The sequence below is a fragment of the Leuciscus leuciscus genome (genome assembly GCF_965113295.1).
Source record: "Leuciscus leuciscus genome assembly, chromosome: 5".
Lineage (NCBI taxonomy): Eukaryota > Metazoa > Chordata > Actinopteri > Cypriniformes > Leuciscidae > Leuciscus > Leuciscus leuciscus.
The window spans coordinates 51,109,013-51,129,365 of NC_138729.1; the positions used below are offsets into that span (position 1 = coordinate 51,109,013).

The 20,353-nt window shown below is 41.8% G+C and overlaps 2 protein-coding genes and 1 long non-coding RNA gene across 4 annotated transcripts in view; 1 reads left to right on the forward strand and 2 right to left on the reverse strand.

The window, feature by feature from the left end:
- The window catches only part of tspoap1 (TSPO associated protein 1), a 137,155-nt gene that overhangs the window by 18,388 nt on the left and 98,414 nt on the right, over positions 1 to 20,353 (reverse strand). For both annotated transcript variants that reach the window (XM_082171204.1, XM_082171205.1), the window contains 10 exons: positions 18,636 to 18,847; positions 14,521 to 14,627; positions 14,296 to 14,405; positions 12,323 to 13,210; positions 8,760 to 8,911; positions 7,713 to 8,207; positions 6,079 to 6,600; positions 5,485 to 5,643; positions 2,600 to 2,684; positions 630 to 760 (listed from right to left, as the gene is read on the reverse strand). In XM_082171204.1, coding sequence (XP_082027330.1) covers positions 630 to 760; positions 2,600 to 2,684; positions 5,485 to 5,643; positions 6,079 to 6,600; positions 7,713 to 8,207; positions 8,760 to 8,911; positions 12,323 to 13,210; positions 14,296 to 14,405; positions 14,521 to 14,627; positions 18,636 to 18,847 — 2,861 coding nt within the window. The remainder of the gene's footprint in view (positions 1 to 629; positions 761 to 2,599; positions 2,685 to 5,484; positions 5,644 to 6,078; positions 6,601 to 7,712; positions 8,208 to 8,759; positions 8,912 to 12,322; positions 13,211 to 14,295; positions 14,406 to 14,520; positions 14,628 to 18,635; positions 18,848 to 20,353) is intronic.
- LOC309499863 lies at positions 15 to 915 on the forward strand. Its single transcript, XR_014206375.1, has 2 exons — positions 15 to 282; positions 655 to 915. It is a non-coding gene; the product is annotated as an uncharacterized lncRNA (long non-coding RNA).
- On the reverse strand, positions 2,691 to 5,456 carry LOC309499809 (uncharacterized protein). Its single transcript, XM_082171297.1, has one exon. The coding sequence runs from the start codon at positions 5,293 to 5,295 to the stop codon at positions 4,273 to 4,275; it is 1,023 nt and encodes a 340-aa protein (XP_082027423.1). The 5' UTR covers positions 5,296 to 5,456; the 3' UTR covers positions 2,691 to 4,272.

The following is a 20,353-nucleotide window of genomic DNA, read 5'->3' on the forward strand; positions in this document are numbered from 1 at the left end:
CAGTGGCATGTTTTTGCTGTGAACAAGTTTCTGCGCGGGTCACGCTGGAGACACATTTTGAAGGCTTATATAGACAGGTTTGCCTTATAGAAATCTTATAATGGGCCATGGTTGGCTCTTCCATCAGGACAATGATCCAAAACAAACGTCAAAATCAACACAACAGTCCCCAAACCTGAACCCTATAGAAAACCGAAGAGTATATCAACATGGACTTGGGAATCTGCAGGATTTGGAGAGATTCTCTATAGAGGAATCATCTCTGATCTCCAAACTCATCAGGTAAAAAGTATTGAATAAAAGGGTGCCATTACTTGTGGCCAATGTGTATTAGAGAAAAACATATATTTCATAATGAGATTTCCCCCTTTTTTCATTGATTTACTTCAATGGAAGTTTAGATTTTTGAGAGTTTTTTAAATAAAAGGTCAAAAGGATTAACAATGCAGATTTATTGCAAGGGTGTTTATTAATGCAAGGATGCCAATAATTCTGACCAGGACTGTATGTCACAGTAGGAAAGAAAAGACTATCACAACTTATGTTTCATGTTTCATGAATTTAAGCTAGTATGGTCTACTATTAAAGACTAATACATGTGTGAAAATCACAAAATTCAAAAGTCAAACCTTGATAATCTGTCCCTCTTTAAAGGGAAGTTCCTCTTCAACAGCATCAGGATTGGGTGACATGACTGCAGGTTCATATGGGAAGAGGGCAACAAAGATTCTGACCTCATTTTCTCCACATGGTCTGGGCTCTGCAACACCAAAGAGTACACACAAACACACCTGTAACATTTATATGCAGCAAACACATTGGTGGTTGATCTGGATGTCATGCATATTAAATTTTTTTGGGAAGCTGTGCAAAGTTTCGTTACAACATTACAATAAAACAAATTATTTTAGACAATTTTCCCATTTTCCTTGATGCATTCCAAACATTAAAGCCAGTGAACTAATGTGTGTTGTCTCCCCCGCCTGAAAAGAAAGAATGGTGCGGCCCAGGCGTGTCCTTAAGTGAGGTAATCATACTAAAACCTCCTGATCCTAAGCCGCCATGAGCCGCTAGAGAAACGTGCGCACATGAGTGACACAGAGTGAGAGCGACAGGAAGAGAGAAAGACACACCAATGTCTATTCAGATACCAACAAACTTTGTGATTTTGAATAATGTTCTTATGGAACAGATTAAAACTACATGACTGGTCAAAAGTTGGGAGTAATTGAGTTTTTGTAATGTTTTTGAAAGATTTTTCTTAGGCTCACCAAGGCTGCATTTATGTAATGAAAAATACATTAAAAACAGTACAATTCAGAAATATTTATACAGAACTGTTTTCTACGTAATGCAATTTATTCCTGGGATCAAAGCTGAATTTTAAGCATCCTTACTCCAATCTTCAGTGTAACATTATCCTTCAGAAATCATTTGAATATGCTCCATCATTATTGGTGCTCAATTTTTAATAAGGTTTTTTACTGATATTGATAAGCAGCTCAGATTCAATTGTGCCAATCGATCGATTACTACATGAATTGATTCAACTGTAGGAGACTGTAGATACAAATGTCTTAATTTAAGTCACCCAAGTGTCTACTAAATAAATAAATGAAAATGCAAACTGTAAATAAATGTAAAGCAAACACAAATCCCCCCCCTATATATTGGACATGTATGCAAAATAAAACTGCTGTTCTGTACTTTGGAGTCTGACAGCCGGACTCAAGGTCAAGAGGTCGAGGGTCAGCACCCTGAATTCATTAGGATCGTTGAGTTGGAAGGGGGCGGGGTAAGGAATACAGTGTAAAACAGAGATGCATGATCAGTGGTGGTAATGGGTGTCTGTCGTGTTCGTGTTAAGCTCCAGCAGTGAGATGTGCTCATCTCATTAGTGAGGATCAAGACCATCTGTAGCAACAATCAAGGGCAGGGCAAAGAAAAGAGGTCATTCCACAACCTCTGTGAGTCACATTTGAGGGCAAATATCCAGAAAAAACTTAGCTACCTTTGGGAAAACCTCATTTTGGGGATGTCGTCAAAGGAAACAGATAAAAAAAATGTAGTAAAAATGTTGTAAAATATAGTAAAAGTGTATATTAGTTGTCCACGTCAAAATCTCTATGCTATTATGGTCACTAGACATGGCTTGACTCTCCACCAATGCAAATTTGTGGGTTTTAAATCAAATAAAATGTGCATCTGATCATCTCAACAAGCGAGTTCCTAGGCAATTTATGTGCCTAGGTTTAGGTTTAATCAAATCAATAACCCTACGAATGAGCAATAAATCAATCCAAGAAAACAATACTTATTAGTTTTATCTAGGAACAAAAGTCGTCCCAATTTAGATTGGGCAGACACACATGTGGGTATGGTTGAAAGTACATTTGGAGAAGAAGGGCAGTCTAAAGCTGGGTGGGTTGGGAAGAGTCTGAGATGGATGTGATCTAAAAGAGAGCTGTATGCAGTAGACAGTGGTCAGGTATTATCCCGGAAGCTATTTTCATAGTTGTCAATTCCTCCTGTGTCATGACAAGCTGTCTAGAGTTAATCTGCTTCTATAGTGAGAGAGAGGGAAGTGAGAGAGTCTCACCTCTATGCAGTCTAATTTCAGAGCGTGCTGATTTTTGAGTGACATCGCACCACGTCGCACCTGGATCTTCTCTTCCAGCTGCCTCCTAATGTAAGAGAAACAAACAGTTAGTTAGATGATGACAATGGTGGGAAACAATCACTGACTAACATCACAGTGGGATGACAGCACCATCACACAAACTGCATGTAATACCACATATGAACACTAGGGGCTCCAGACTAGAACAATCACTTGTGAGCAACTTGCTGCTAATAAAGGGGCCAAGTTATACTTTTTACTTGGCAAATAACAGTCCAAAATATATGAATTGCCAAGCTTGCATTTGGAACAACTGCAGTAGTCCGTCTTCCAGTGTGAAATTTACTTAGCTTACCACCTGCTAACCAAAAGATCTGAAACATTGTCTACAAAACTATTCTAGCTTCAAACTATCTAGCTATTTACAACTGACTGCGATTGCATTGGCCAAGTATTTGTATCTGTGTTTGAGCACCTTTCTAGAGTATTTAAAGAAGCCACATAATTTCACAATATGAAGTGTGTCTATGAATATTTGGTGTCTATGCCTAATGGCAAAGACTGTAGATTGATGCAAGTGATGCAAACGTTTTTGTTGAATCAGCAATTAGCCTGGAGCCCTGAAACACACACACACTGACACGTAAAAACTATTGTTTAAGCAACATTTGATTCCAGATAAAAAGCAGCAGCACTTAAGGTTGTTCTTCATAACAACACAGAGGAATTATAAGAACAACAAGGAGATCCCTTTAGCAGGTACAACATACAGTTTCACACGGCACATCTATATTGTCCAGTCTTTGCTTTAACCGCTTAAGCAGTCTCTGGACAATCTTGACAACATGTGGGGCAAGAAGCATCCCATTAATATCAAGGAAAGGAGATGCACTAGAGCAAGTAAACCTGTTGAGCGGTAATGGAAAGCCAAGGCCTTAGCATAGCAACATTCTGACTAAACACTGGAAAGAGTACAGTAAGATGTAGGACAAATACATAGAGCAGTGCTGTCAGCTACACATCTACAAATATGAGGATGCCTTGACTAGAGACTGGGACAAAGGGTGTAGGGTACACAACCAAACGCAAGGAACAAGATGTACAGGCTTAAACCTTTTGCATCCACAGTAAAATTAGTGTTGGGGAGTCACTGTGTACTTGGTGGAATCCCATGTAGCACAATAACCACTTAACATCATATGTGGTAAATTAATGCATTTGAAATGCTAACTCCATGTAGAGTTTGGAATCGAGAACCACGTCTTATTCAGAACGGACGTTTGGTTTCGTTCAGACTTTCAGTTACATTAACAGTTCTGTAACGTTCTTCCTTAACAACTTCCTTCCTGCAATCTTCCTTAACAACTTAACATGCAATACACATATCAGAGGTGCTAAGGTAGTGAATGCAATAATACTGTCCACTTTTTCTCAAAATTACTAAAAGGAAACTTAATGAAATCATTAAGTGGAACTAGAACCAGAATTGCTCAATTTCTTAAGATTGTCATTGCTAAATTCAAGAACACATTCTAAGCCCTCCAACTATGATACTGCAAGTTGGAAAAGTTAAGCTACAGGGAACTGATAAGAATAGCAAATGATGTGGGTGCAAACCAGCGCTCATCTTCGCTTTTAGGACGCAAAAGGTTTCAGCCATCTCCTAAAGGGATGGGCAGGTTTCTCAAAGAGAGCGTCTCAAGATACAGCAGGAGACAGATGGACAGAGGACAACCCACCCATGAGCGGTTGCTTGGGGGCAGCTCTGGCTGGGATCTGCATGTCAGGGGCAGGTTGTGGTACTCATTATTACCACCCTCCACCCACCACTCAGAGCTCATCTGGTCTAACACCACTTCTCCAGGGTCAAACAGCTGTTGCTCCTCATCATTATCAGTTCCATACTCTACGTCAATCTCTGTCGAGGGTCCAGTGGGCGACTTCACACGGTGTACGGTCTTGCTAACTAAATACGGTCCCTGCCCTGTTCCTGAAGATGCCAAAATGCCAGAGAGATCTGAAGACAGCTGGCTACGGAGTAAGGCCTCTCTCCTGAGTCGATCGCCATGTCCTTTGTGTGGTGTGCGGCGCACACCCACACTTCCAGAACTAGGCCCAGCGTACAGGCTACTATCAGAGTCCAACTCCACCTCCTCCTCTTCATCCTGATAGTTGATGGTGTCCACTGTGTCAGCATAGTGCACTCTGGGTCTAGTCCTGACTGGTGCTGTCCCTTTGTACCTCACTACGGGCGATTCAGATTCAGTTTTATGTCCATGATTTTGGTGGAAGGGAGAATGTCGGCGACCCTCGCGTCCACTCTGGTGGCCCTTGCCTGAATCAGTCCGGCCTGGGGAACGTCTAGTATAGGATTCTGATTCGGTGTTGTCTTCCTCTTCCGTGACTTCTGGGATGCTGAAGAGATGTTTGTTGTGGTAGACCTGAGGGGGGAGCTTTATAATCCTCTCCAAAATTTCTTCATCACTATCAGTTTCCCACATTTCACACTGGGGTTGTTTTAGAAATAGGAAAGGACAAGGCGATAGATTGAAAACATGCAGATGAGGACAAAGGTTGGTTTTGTTTGGTGTCAAAAGTTGAAAATAGAAGAAAACAAGAAAAAGAAACAAGAAAATTAAAATGCAACAGAGGAAATATAAAAACAGAAAGAACATAAAAGTATGGCTAACTTTGTATCCTAACAAGTTTCTACTTGAGTAATCTGCCTGTCCACACCAAAAGTAAAAATGCTGTATAACACGGCACAATTACAGCCAATCAGAACTTGCCACGTTGCAGAAGGACTCAACATTTTGTCCAAAGGTTCACTGAGGAATACTACGTGTTCATGTGCATGTACATACCCTTCCCGTATGAGCTGTACCGTAACCTCTGGAGGGGACGTCAGTGATAGTCTCAGAGTACAGATCTTCCTCTTCTTCCTCCAGTATGTCTGACAGATCAGACCGACTGCTCTCCCCATGATAGTCTGGGGGAGGGTCTAAAAGACCACCAGCATATACCTGATAGAGTACAAAAGATACAACAATTTCAACAGGTTTCTGAGACTCTAAGTCAGGAGTGTTCATTCCAGGAGGGCCACCTTCATGCAGAGTTTAATTCCAACTTGCTCCAACACACCTGTCCGGAAGTTTCAAGTAATTCCAAAGACCTTGATAAGCCGTTTCAGGTGTGTTTAATTGGGGTTGGAGCTAAACTTTGCAGGGCAGTGGCCCTCCAGGAGCAGATCTGGACACCAGTGAACTAGCACAACACATAGAGTAACACATAAGAGTAACAAGACACACAGTTCATGCATCAAAAGGTGTTTCTCTGATGGAATAAATTTGTATATCAAGATTAGCCCTGAAAGAAAGATATTCAAAAAGAGTGCAGTATAAAATGATCTTAATTGCACAGGTACACATATGGTCTCCTGATTTGGTTTGGAAACTGACCTTCATACGAGGTTGAGGTACAGGCTGCAGGAACTCCTCCATGGACACAAGCCTGGTGTTTTCCCTGTCCTCCTCAGGCTCTGACTCAAAAGGCGATGGATTGGCAGGCCTCAGTGGGTGCGTATCCGGGATATTAAGAGGGTCCTTTCCTGGGATGTTAACTTTGGGGGATGTGTAAATTGGTGGCGGTGTATGAAGTTTGGCACGGGGGTCCTCCAGGAATTCGGAGAGGGAGGCAACAGAACGTTGGACTCCTGGGCTGTCTGTCTCTCTGCTGGGGTTAAGCGCTGTAGGGGCCACACTGGACTGCACTTGCACTGATGCAGGTACACCAACAGGTACAGGAATGGGCACAGGCATGGTGGCAGGTGCTGGCACAACCACAGGACCTAGCACTGTCATGGACACTGGCATGTGTACTGGTGTGTTCAAGGGAGCAGATACAGCCATGGATGTTGGTGTGGCAACAGGCACAGGCATGACCACAGGTGCAGGTGTGACCATGGGTGCAGATACACTCACCTGTTGATGGATAACACTTTTACTACTCAGATAACAGATAAAATACTCATTCCCAACCCTAAAGAGAAACTTTACATCCAATATCTCTGCACACAGACAATATATATAAACTGAAACAGTTCTACATTATACTCTACATGAAATTGGGTTAATGTGTAATGGAGGCGAGCGCGTTGAGTAGGACCAGTTACATTTGGTGCCGTGACCTGTATGAGAGTGAGTGCAACAGAGGCAAGCTAGTAAGAGCAGTGTGTGTAAAAGTCACTCCCCTGGCCTCAAAAGGCATGCTAGCGATTGACTCTAGAGGCTGCGGTCCTTTAGCGTCTTTGTTTGCGAGCCTATGCCGGAGACGCCAGTTCAAATCCCGATCGGAGCGGGTCGAGTGGAACCGGTTACATTTGGTGCCGTGACCCGGATGGGAGTAAGGTTTAGAGGGGTTAGTGTAATGGAGGCAAGCTAGTAAGAGCTGTAAGTGTAAAACTAAAGAGGCCTCTAGAGGTGTGCTTGTGAGTGTAAAACTAAAGAGGCCTCCAGAGGTGTGCTTGCGACTGACACTAAAGGCTGTGGTCTTTAGCGTGCATGCCTCCCATGCCAGAGAGACCCATTCGAATCGAAATAGAAGTGGGTCGAGTAGGACCAAATGCAGTGGCTAAAGCTTAGAGCAGGGTTTCAAAAGATTACTGGTCTTAACCAAAAATCTGATCTGAAAAAAGTGGTATGTCCTGGCTATTTTACAAACAACAAAATTAACTGAGGGCATTATATTACATGGTTTATAAAACTTAAGTCTTACTTCCTCTGTAGTTCTCAAACCTCTTTCGAGTTTGACTATTTATAAATAGGGCATGAGGAGACGCCACAGAGTTACAGTGAAAAATGCTCTGTTCATTATGTAACACTACTGTTTACTTTTATGATAAATTTGGTGTGGCTTTTTTGTCATTTTTAGATCTCAACAGCATACATACACATACTTTTTTTTGTGTCCCACAGGATAAATAAACGCATAAGTTTACAAAAAAAATGTAGGCTCTGAAAGTGTTTGCTAAATGACTACTTGCACAGAGCAGTGACTAAAACTGTAGACAAGCAGAAATTTAGTTGAGACCCACCGTTGAGTTAGTACGTGAGGCACATAGTGACAGTGCTTCTTGTGCTGCCATTGTAGTCGTCAGCGCTGCAGTTGATGTTGGGTTTGCCCAGGCTTCTGCATAGGACGCAGGAGAAGGAGGCACCTCACAAGTGACTGCTTTGGGCGTGTTGACATAGACTCCCCGAACAGGACCAATGGTGTGCTCGTCTAGTGTAGCAGCGTGTGGCAGAATGGGCATTTTGGCAGCAGAGAGAGATGTGGCACAAACAGCAGGGTCTGGATTGGCACTGGCCATGAGGACACTGGCGGTAGCTGGCAAAGACTGGCATTGAGGCAATGAGGCACCGGACATGATGGCAGGCAATTTGGCGGGCACATTCACCGACAATGAGTCCACCGACTCGCCAAAAGCTGACATGGTTCGGACGGTGAGCTCATGGGCCGCCTGTAACGTCTGGATCTGAGATGGACCAATCAGAACGCTGCCTGCTGTGGGCGACGACACCTCTAATACCTGAAGACAGAAGCAATAGTTAAGTCACGATGAACACTCTGAAATAACGGAAATTCATTTGTGAATTTAAATTTGAGTAACATCAAGATTTAAGCTCTGCTTACTCTGGACATTTATGAAGTGCACACTATTAAAGTCCTCCTGTAGTCAATAATTTTATCCCTAAAAACTCATCTTTGATCACCAAAATGACATATTTAAGCGGTTTTTCCGTGAATTTTTTTTTTTTCATGCCTTAAAATAGCTTGAATATAACTCTACACCCCTGCCTCATTTAGTATGCGCGGTTCTATGAATATGCAAATGAGTCCCGCCTCCACTCACTCACAGCAGCTCAGAGATCGATCGTTGACGATCACTCATTGACCTGATTGGTTACAAGGTAGTTTGTGACGTCAGAAACACCAGTGATTTCAAACCGCGTTTTTGAGACTGTTCACTGCCATTTTAAGGAGGACTTTAAACTATTGAAGAAGGAACATATATGATGAGCACTTAAAGATTCTCTTTGTTATTTTGTTAAGATTATGCAAATTGGTAACAGTCATTCACCTTCTTCTTGTCAGCATAGATGGTGTAGCCAGTGACTCGGACACCATTGGACGTCCCGGCAGCATCTATAGTAACAGGCAGCCAGCTGATCTGAGCTATTCCCGGAGACGGGCCCTGCTCCAACTGCACATCCAGAGGAGCATCAGGAGGACCTAGGGGACAAAGCAAAGGGTCAAAGTTCAAACCTAGAAATGTTGAAGTTAACTAAAACTAAAAATTGACTCTTTCTTAATACATGTTGTTCCCGGTCTTATTGTGAGCGTTTCATCAGTGAATGCTATTCCAATAAAAAAAAAAAAAACTCCAATCTCTAATCTTCAACCACTCTTATTTTTTAAACTCTTTAGTTTATGCCAATGCATTATGCCGTTTATATTATGAATTACATCCTGATATATTCTGAAATGCATAAAAATAGCTACAGTAGAAGCATTCCATATACTTCATATACTAGTAAAGTAGGCAGTCAACCAAAATGCCAATAACCACCGCTTAACATATAACATATAAGTCTTGACATCTACTATGCTGCTTGAATTCTAACAAGCGCATACACGTAAGCTCAATTACGTGCACTTACCAAAAAAAGCACTGGTTAATATAAGGCAACTACATGGGTTAGGGTTAGGTTCAGGGTCAAACACATACTACATAGTGTGTACATGGGGAACTGGACTGTAAAATAAAGTACTGCCAAATTTGCTCCTGTGAATAAGAATTATTTGTGAATATGAAGTCACCATGAAATTCTTGTATTTTAATGGAATACTGCAGTGTTTATTATTATGAATGATTTATCTGTGCACATCATTTTAAATTGTGCATTGCAAACTAACTTCCCTCCCTTTTGCAGCGACATCTCTTCTCTTCTCTGATGGCGAGGGCGGGACAACCTGTCACTCACATGAGATCCACCAATAGCAAACCACAACCATCCAATCAATTCCCAATAGACAAAATCAAGCCCCGCCCCACATTTTTTCTTGTTTGAATAGCTGTTTCACTTGGATATATGTCAACATAATATTTTTTATTATATTATCAACTATTTCAACCATAACTTCTGTTTCATTGCAGAATTTAACTACAGTTTATCTTATAGGTTCTCCGACTGCAAATGTCAATTCTAGCCCATTGGCAATGAAAGGTTGACTGCTACTCGCAAAAATTTGCTTTTATACGTTTGCCTGATAACTTGTAGAAGTCTATGGTTAAAGCGCAATTTAGCAGTCAAAAGCTGAAAATGCATTTGTCGGTGCCGCGGTAGAGTACCATAGAGTATTCTGGTTGAGTACCATATACATAAGGGGCTTTCGCACCGGAGGAATCTTTTCATAGTTCCTAGAACTATTGGTGGAAGTACCCGGATTTTGGCGTGTTCGCACCACAGGAACTAGGAATGATTTTAGTTCTAAGAACTCCACCTGGAGGAACTTATTTAGCTCCTACTTCAGAGTTGGGTCTAAACCAGCACTATAGGAACTATCAGGGATGTTAGTGTACGCTGATTGGCCAAACGCATGTGAATGTATAACGTATTAGACAGGACTGTTAGACAGATCGTAAACTAATGAACATGGATAATGCGAGCACTGTGTCTTCAGGCTCTGGCTGACGTTCAAAATAAAAGTCCGGAGCACCGTCAAAATAAAAGTCCCAACAACAAGCGCAGCTTACATTACATCAGAGTTCCTACTGGTGGTACGAATGCAACCAGGAAAACGTTCCTAAGAACCATTAGTTCTCGGGTAACCACCCTGGTGGCTAGTTCTTATAGTTCCTAGAACTACCCGGTGCGAAAGCCCCTATACACTAGAGGTCAACCGATTAATCGGTCGGACGATTAATCGGCCGATTTTTTGCATTTTTCAACATAATCGGCATCGGCCAATATCCAAGTATATCAAGCCGATTATTACGCAGGCGCATCTGTGGGCAGCCTAGTGTTGTTGTTGTTGTGGAACACGTGTTCGACGCACGCTGCCCCTAGAGTCATTTTCCAGCAGAGTGAGCAGACCTCATCCAGTGCTTAAGGAAGGAGCTAAATTCCTTGGAGAAAACTGTAAGGATTAAATTTTGAAATAAGTAATAAAAAAAGAGACCAACGCACTATAGGCTAGTGAAGGGCTGGCTTTGCTAGCGTCGTCGTTGCTAGGGTTGGGTAGCTACAGACAGACCCGGTGCTGGTGCCTTAACGACCGTTATCTACCGGACCGAATATCAACGCGGATTTCTGTGCTTCATTTCGGTGCTACTGTTATGCCTGTGCTTCTCTTGGATGCTCTGAAAACGGACGTTAGAATAACAGAAACATCGCTTCGCTGCACGTGAGGCTAGTCAGCAGCTATCTTTAGCATACCGTTAGCTAGTAGCTGGATTAAACACGGTTAAAATGCTGGCCAAACAGTGTAAAGTGTGACTGTATTTCACTGTAGACTTGGGGTGGAACGGTACATGTATTCGTATTGAACCGAAATGGTACGGACGTCACGGTTGGGTGCATAAATTTACACGGAGAATACACACTATAAAAAATAAATAAAACTCGCGTGCAAATTAATTAATGTAATGCGGAACTATTGTTAGATACGCGAGTTCTTTAGGGACACCTAATCTGTAGCCCCACCTTAGCTCTGAAGCGTTTATATACTGTCTATGCTCTGAAGCAGGCTGCGATGTGAAGATTGCAATACTGGAATATGTTGTGTGAGAGAGAGAGAGAGAGAGAGAGAGAGAGAGAGAGAGGCGCGGGCGCGATCGAAAAGTCGCAAAGTGTTTACTTATTTGTGTGTGTGTGTGTGTGTGTGTGAGGCGCAGGCGCGATCGAACAGTGGAAACATAAAAACATACTCCGTCATTTTGTTTATACAGGACATCATTCAAACTGCAAAGTGTTTAAGTTACTGTTAATACAAATTTTAAGGAAAACAAATATATTAATCTGAAATGTAGCAAATTAATTTTCAATTCATTCAGGTACAATTACCAAACATATCTCAAAGTCTTTTTGTCTTTTTATTAATTTAATTAATAAACTAATTATATAAAACTATTGTCAGTGCACTACAAATAAACTGGTTCTATGCCTTTACTTTATTAATAAAACTTATTTTAAAAATACAAGGCTTGAGTAATTTATTTTCCTTTGGTGGTCCAGCCTGAGACATGCACACGCCTTCTGCACTTTTGTTTTGCTTTTCCCTCCATTGTAGCGAACTCGTACCGAACCGTGATGTCTGAACCGAGGTATGAACCGAACCGTGACTTCAGTGTACCGTTCCACCCCTACTGTAGACTTTTAATTTAAGTGTACAAGTGCAGATTGGTCAAGTGTTCAATAAATGTTTTTGTTGAGAAATTTTGTCTATCTTAAGTAATTATTTGTGTTACATTTTATCTTTCAAATAGAGGTTAAAAACAAGCACATATCGGCCAAAATAAATCGGCAGCATTAATCGGCCATCGGCCGACCCAGATTTCAAAAGATCGGCATCGGCCTGAAAAAACCCATTTCGGTCGACCTCTACTATACACTAGTTTCCGGTCTCATCTTTGCTTCTCACCTGCAGTCAGGGTTGTGAAAGAGGTCACTGCGGTTTTGCGTTCTCGGCACTCCGGCGGTAGTTCCCAGGCTGTGCGGTGCGGCCTGGCCTCCACTTTAACGCTGTAATTCAGGTTGGGTGTGAGGTTACTGAGGCACAGTGAATAGCATCCCGCCTTTACCAGCTCACACTCTTCGTCATTCAAAGACACAATGTGCACGTAGTTACTGTTGCTAGGTAGCCAGGTCAGGCTGGCCGAGGTAGCCGTTACACGTTCGACGCGCAGTTGAGTCGGCGCCACGCACACGTCCCGCCCAACGAGGATACTGCAACGCAGCTGGTCCGAGTTCCCGCGCTCTGTCAGACTCTGCACTGCAATCCGATATGCTTTCTGTGCTAAATCCAGCCTCTCCAGAACAGCCTTCGTTTGGGTACCAAATGGCACGTTGATCCGCAATTCGTGGTCCACGTAGACATTATAGCTAAACACTGAACCCCAGCCGGACGGGACTAGCGGAGACTCCCAGCCAATGATGATACTCTTGGCTAGCTGCTTGATTAGTGTTAGCTTGCGGGGGTAAGGCACAGTGTCCACCCCCACCTCCTCTAGATCCAAGTCTAAGCCGTTGGTGAGCGGGACGGCCAGGGCAGGGTTAGTGGGGTTGGCTTTGGCATTGTCACCGGGAGCTGAGGCTGTCGCGGAGGTCTCCGTCCTCTCGGAGGTGCTGTGGGCGAAACGTAAGTGATGTTGATGCAGCCGCTCACTGCCGCTGTGAAAGCTGCTCTCCTGGAAGGAATTATGGGACACATCGCCAGCCTGGTGAGGGTGTGAGCTCATGAAGTCGTCGTCCGACACACGCTCCACAAAGTTGGAGGGAACGAGGCCTCTTCTACCATCCATCAGCTCGCCTAAATGGTTTAACACAATAGTGTTAGTTATAGGTACGGTAGTGTTGATGAAGGAAATTTAAAGTAGATTTTTAGAAATTGAATAGTAAATTAGATTTTTTACATTTTCAGAGGTAAACTCACTACCACAATGCTAGAGTGTGTTGAGTAGTTGGTTATGACCTTTTAGTACACATAGTGTAAATACACACACACACACACATGCATACATACATACATACATACATGTACATACATGCATGCAAGCATACATACATACATGCACAGTTACACGCACACACACACACATGCACCCACACAAACATATATGCACACATCCTTACACATACATAAATGCACACATACTTAAACACACATACACGCACACACACGCCCACATACTTACACACACCCACAGACATACACACCCACAGACATACACACCCACAGACATACACACCCACAGACATACACACCCACAGACATACACACCCACAGACATACACACCCACAGACATACACGCACACAGACATACACGCACACAGACATACACGCACACAGACATACACGCACACAGACATACACACACATACATATAGTACACGCACACATACATACATGCACACACACACGCACACATACTTACATACACACATGCATACACGCACACAGACATACACACCCACAGACATATACGCACACAGACATACATGCACACAGACATACACGCACACAGACATACACGCACGCACACAGACATACACACACACATACATATAGTACACGCACACATACATACATGCACACATACATACACCTACACATTCGAACACACACATACATACATATATATACATATTTATGAAAACCTTTTAGTATCTATTAAAAATAATTAATACTTTTTTTTTTATACAAATTAATTTAAAAAAATTCTACACACTTCACTAGTCTAGTTAAAAATTATTTCAACAGCTAATGCTAGTTCAAAATAATAAAAAAACTGAGGTCTGTTTTTTATTCAGTGCATTTACAGCATCTACTGGGAATTTTGATCATTTAATTTGGTCTCATTTATCTTATAAAAAAAATCAATGAATAAACTCACCCTCATAGAAGCCGTCATCATCCATGTCTCCATACACGTAAATGTACTCTCCCGCTGTGAGGGGCAACTCAACCTCCGGGTTATCATTAGGACCATCATAGGGATTGTAGCTGCATTTAGAAATAAAAACAGGCCAACATTTAAAGTATGTAATCTGTTCGATGCTTGTGGCAGTTTAGTAGATGCTGAAAGCAGAAATCATTAAATAAGTCTAATGGTGTTTACCTGTAACGTGCAATGAAGACCTGGAGTTTAGCTGCTCCTTTACTGACCGAATACGGCGCTGGAGAAACGTCAATATCCAGCTCCTCAACTTCACTAGCAGTGTCCACCTGAAACACACACACACAAATACTCAATATGAGATTAATTAAATATTAAATGGATGATTGAAATATGAAAAATGAATGAATTTGGTATTGTGATTTGGATCTAAAACAAAGTTGACCTCTTCTTTGGCACGTTAAACCCGTTTTAATCTAAACCAGTAATTCTCAACTTGTGGGTCTTGAAATGTCACAAATGAGTTACAGCAGGGAAAAACACTGCTATATGCAAATAATATAATGCAACTAACCATATAATTGTGCATAGGTAGGATTATGATTTCACTTCTCTAGCTTTAGTTAGTGTGTAATGTTGCTGTTTGAGCATAAACAACATCTGCAAAGTTACAACGCTCAAAGTTCAAAGCAAAGGGAGATATTTGCTTTTAAAGAAATGGCTTTTTAAGGACTACAACAAACGGCTGGTAGAGACTACACCACATTCCTCCCGGGTTAGTGACATCACCAACCCTAGAATTTACATAAACCCCGCCCCCTGAACACGATTTATAGATTATCAAGACAGAATATGCTAATCAATGACTAGAAGATAACTACACATCAGCTTCATAAATTCATCATCTAACCATTCAGAAATGTCCTGTTGCTTCTACATGTTGTCACTTCTTCTTGAGTCTCTCCATCATTGTCTGACTCCGGTTTGAACATAAAAAGCTAAAAGTTTTTGCAATTTTCAGTGCATGTCTGTGTGAGTGCAAGCTGTTGAAGCTCCGCCCCCTGTGCCGGGAGCAGCAGCTCATTTGCATTTAAAGGAACACACACAAAACGGTGTGTTTTTGCTCACCCTCAATTTTAACATGCTATATAAAAATATCTGTGGGGTATTTTGAGCTAAAACTTCACACACACACTCTGGGGACATATTTTACATTTTGTGAAAAGGGCATTATACCACCCCTTTAATGGACCTTGCTTTGTGCACTGGGGTTCAGTCATGCTAGAACAGAAAAGGGCCTTTCCCAAACAGTTCCATCAAAGATAGAAGCATAGCATTGTCCAAAATGTCTTGGTATGCTAATGCATTAAGATTTCCCTTCACTGTAAGTAAAGGAGCACAACCCCTGAAAAACAACCCCACACCATCATCCCCCCTCCACCAAACTTACAGCTGGTACAATGCAGTCATGAATAGGGGTGCAACGGATCAAAAAACTCACGGTTCGGATCGTTTCTCGGATCAGAGTCACGGATCGGATAATTTTTCGGATCAGCAAAAAAAAAAAAAAAAAATTTTATTAACACTTTTAAATTATTAAATTAAAATATATAAAATCAACTTAAAGTGCACAAGGCATAATATCTTCTTTTTAACATAATTAATGAAAAACAACTTAAAGTGCAACATAAAAAGGCATCTCCTTCCTTTAAACATGGACCAATGCTTTATGTGTTTCCACTGTCATATAGGGCTGTCAAAGGCCCTGTCCCAAATGGCACACTTCATGTGCACTTTCGGTCTTGTGGACTTACAATGGCTGCCGCGTGCGCGTGTCCGTCAAGTCCGCGAGACCGCAGTGTGTCCCATTTGTCATTTTTAGATCTCAGAAGGGTGCTCGCGACCGCCCCCATGTGGTCGATTTACGGCCTTGATGCGCACTTTTGCCGAGCCCGCGCTGATGCGGACTGCGCAGCAGACTTCTTCCCGACAGTCAAAGCGGCATTACGTCGCGAAAGTGCGGACTCAGAGGAAGACCGCGAGTGCTTAGGGTTCCATTTGGGACAGGGCCAAAATTGCTCAAAAATGACGTTCGAATATTCCCTCTAAAAAACACATATTCGAATTATTCGAACATCTGGTTGCGCATTTTGTCAATGACGCGCATTAGGCCTATGTCAATAACAGGACAAATTAATACAAAGAGACATAACTACTTGTATATGTAGTTCATTTAAGTTTAAACATATTTGACAACGTATTACCTTGCTCGCTCGCACTCGCAGGCACTCTTTCTCTCTCTCTCTCTCTCGCCGTCACCCATGCTGCGTTCACACCAAACGCGAATAGAGTGTCTGGCGCGAGTGATTTCAATGTGAAGTCAATGTAAAGACGCGTTTACGCACGTCTGGAGGTTTTGCGGCGCGAATGAGGCGTCACGCTCTCGGCGGTTCATAACGCTCGCCATGACCACGCTGTGCGCACAACTTTTTTTTCATAAATCAATCCGCGGATCACGTGAGTGCCGAACCGAAGATATTGATCCGAACGGATCACGGATCAATGATGATCCGTTGCACCACTAGTCATGAAGGTGATTTTAAAGGTGATTTTATACACCTGTGGCAATGGATCTGAGGCCCTGTTTACACCTGGCATTAAGAAGCGTTTTTGTCATTTGGATCACAAGTGGACCACGCTAAATACAGGTGTATACAGGGTCTAAAACGTTTTGAGCTTTCCAGAGGTAGTTTAAAACACATTCAACCGGATTGCTTTCGTGGTATAGATCCTCATGTGGTCGAATGTGTTCGATCAGCCAACAAAAGACTGTCTTCTCTCCGCCTACTGACCTCATGTAAACACCATGGGAAGCATGTTAGCCAGACGCGATTTAAACTTTGTCGGCTGGAGACCCAAGTTTGGTTTGAAGATGAAAAACATACCAAGCACAATGTTCTCTCACCATTCCTGATTTCTAACACACACTCACAGTGTTCGACTGGTCTTGCTGCTGTCAGAGCAGAAACGAAAGCTGATGCTCTCCGTATGTCGTCTCCGGTCGCGTTCATGTGTAAATTGCACAAGCTTATTTCTGAAAAAGGCCATACATTTACCCGTCCGTAGACCCTCCCCTCGAAGAAATCAGGACAGAAGTGGTCAAAAGTGGACAAAAGAGACGGATTAAAACACCAGGAGTAAACGGGAATGTGTCTCGCTCGTCTACTTGTGATCCGATAGACCAAAACGCATCTTAATACCAGGAGTAAACAGGGCCTGATTGAAACACCTGAATTCAAGAATTAAAAGCTGAGTGCCAAAACTTTTGTCCATATAGTGCATCTAATTACAAAGATGTCAGGATGGACAGATTGCATAACACCCTCATCCTCAAAAACCATGAGCAAAACTCAAAAAGACAATTCAACTAATCTAAAAACTATGCATACATTGCACTTATTTACTTATGCATGTCACCACTGGCAAATACCAGCATCTCACATTATGCACCACATGTAGAACGTTTATTAGTAAATAATAATGATAACAACAGGTCTGTCCCTTAGTAAACCTGCAGTGTCAGCATCTGAAATCATCTAAATATAGTGATGCTGTGAGTAAGAAGTAAACTGACCCATGCAAGCAGTATTTATAGCTAAAGGGTAAAACCTTTTATGGATAATCACTTACAACTACTACGACCTTCATAATCCAGCACTGCACAGGATTATCTCACTGAATATCAGCTTTAGACAGCTGCACGCGCGCCGCCGGAGAGCGTCTGAACTCTGACCCGGGACCAGTTTTTAACTTCACAGCTTGAAGGCACACTCAACCCTGTCATTCATCAATTTCAACCCAGAAAGAACTCAACACATGATCTGCATTCTAGATAATCCTGCACAAAAAAGTGGAGTGAAAGAAATAACTGTGTGTCTAAGTTTGTAACTTTTTTTATTTAGCCGTTTAAGACATAAAAAGTCCCAGTTTATTCCGACACCAGTAAAGATATGAACTTGTTAGCAGTGTTATTTTAGTATCATCAATATACTATTATAGCATTTATTAATATTATTTTTTTTGATATATTTTCAAATATTTTCAAATTATTTTGAATTATATTTTAATTTTAAGGTTTTAATAATTTTGTTCTTTTTCGTTTTTTTTATAGGTCTATTTAGTTTTTATTAATTTTATTTAAATAACATGAGCAACTAACTGAAATGAAATGTTTTATTTTTTAAAATAAAAATTTATTTAAAATGTATTTTATTTAAATTTCTATAAATTCATTGTGCTGGTTTTAGTTGTGTGTGTAGTGGTGTAGTTTCTCTCACCTCATGTGTAGGGCTGGACTTTCGGGGACTGGCTGGGCGAGAGCCAGCGGATTTGGGCGAGAGGTGCGTGGTCTCAGATCTGGGACTGGACGTGGAGCCGGACTTCACGCTGATGGCAGGCAGCTCTCGATGTTTGGTGGTCGGTGAGCGCTCGGGACGGGACAGTTCGGCCGCATGTGGAGTAGAGCCCGTCCGCAAGACCGCAGCCACATCTACCAGAGACAGAGGAGAGCATGCAGTGAGTGTAGGGAAATGCAACCAGTATGACTGACTTTCTTCAATGGAACACATACGAGCAGGGCCTCAAACTAACTTCTTGCCACACCTGCCAATGGTCACTGCTTTAATCATTAAAAAAAAAGTGATCAAACGTAAAATACTGCATACTCTTCACTGTATAAATTAAACGTAGGTCAATCCTTATTAAAGTTACAAAAGTTATTCAGTCAAGAACAGCAAGTGAATTTTCTCTTTGTCTTTTGATTAACGTTATTATAGAGACGGCAGCAGGAACATTACATTTACATTGCATTTCAAGGTACACATTTACATTCTTATCAGTTCTTGCTTTCCCTGGGAATCGAACCCATGACCATGGCGTTGCAAGCGCCAACGCTCTACTGTTTGAACTACAGGAAAGCTGCATGGATCCAATATAATGACACGCGTGTGTTTTCTTTCTTTTTTTGGGATGTTTGTGCAAAGAAAACGTCCACACAGCGAGTAAAGAATTGAGTTCCCTTTCACGTCTTCTTGCGCTTGAATATTTCAATTGGCTTCAACTTTCGTGACGATGCAGCGCTAGCCTGTTAACCGTCCCAAAGCATTGTTCACATTCATGCTTTTATACTGTAATATTGCATTGCTAGAAACTCTAACAAATATTTCATATACTCGCCAACACCAATTTTTCCCCGCATTTGGCACTTGGCGAGTGTTAATTTTAGGCCCTGCATACAAGGTATGTTCTCAAAAAAACAGTTCAACGTGTATATGTATGTGTGCACATAATGCTTTGAGAGTTCACAAGCATGTGTTTATGTCTCTGTCTGATTTATCTGTGTGTATTGGTGACTCTAGTCACCCTGTGATCGACATGCCGGTCATAGTGCACATCCTTCACCTCTGCTTGCATTCATTCATCGCTCGCCTGCTTTAAAATGAATGGCAATCTGAGCCATTCAGACATTTCACTGAGCATTTCCATCAGCAACTTTAAAACGACTTCCTTGTATTGCAGTGGATTAATCAGAATTAATCAAAAGTGCTTTCTAGGCGTGATAACATCTAAACATGCCGTTAGATTTGCATGATAAACATGTAATAATGCATCCACATATACAGTAGAAGATTAGGACTATGCTGGGATTCAGAATGGAGTACATACAGTAGACTGTGTAGTACATACTGCATACAGTACTGTTTTTAAAGACCCCCAGTGGAGAAAATCAGCTTTTAATGTTGTTTATGTGTCTATGTGGTGTTTTTAATATGCTTTAAGACAAACCATGTGCAAATTCATAAGTCGACACCATTGCTGAGTATTTTCTCCTTAAAACTGCAGTGAACCAAAGACGCTCCTGTTTCCTTCATTCACAAACATGTGACCAATCCTGTCACGAGCGTGTTCCTGTTCCTATCATTGAGCACAAGAACACCTTTAAAGGGATACTCCACTTTTTTTGGGAAATAGGCTCATTTTACAACTCCCCCAGAGT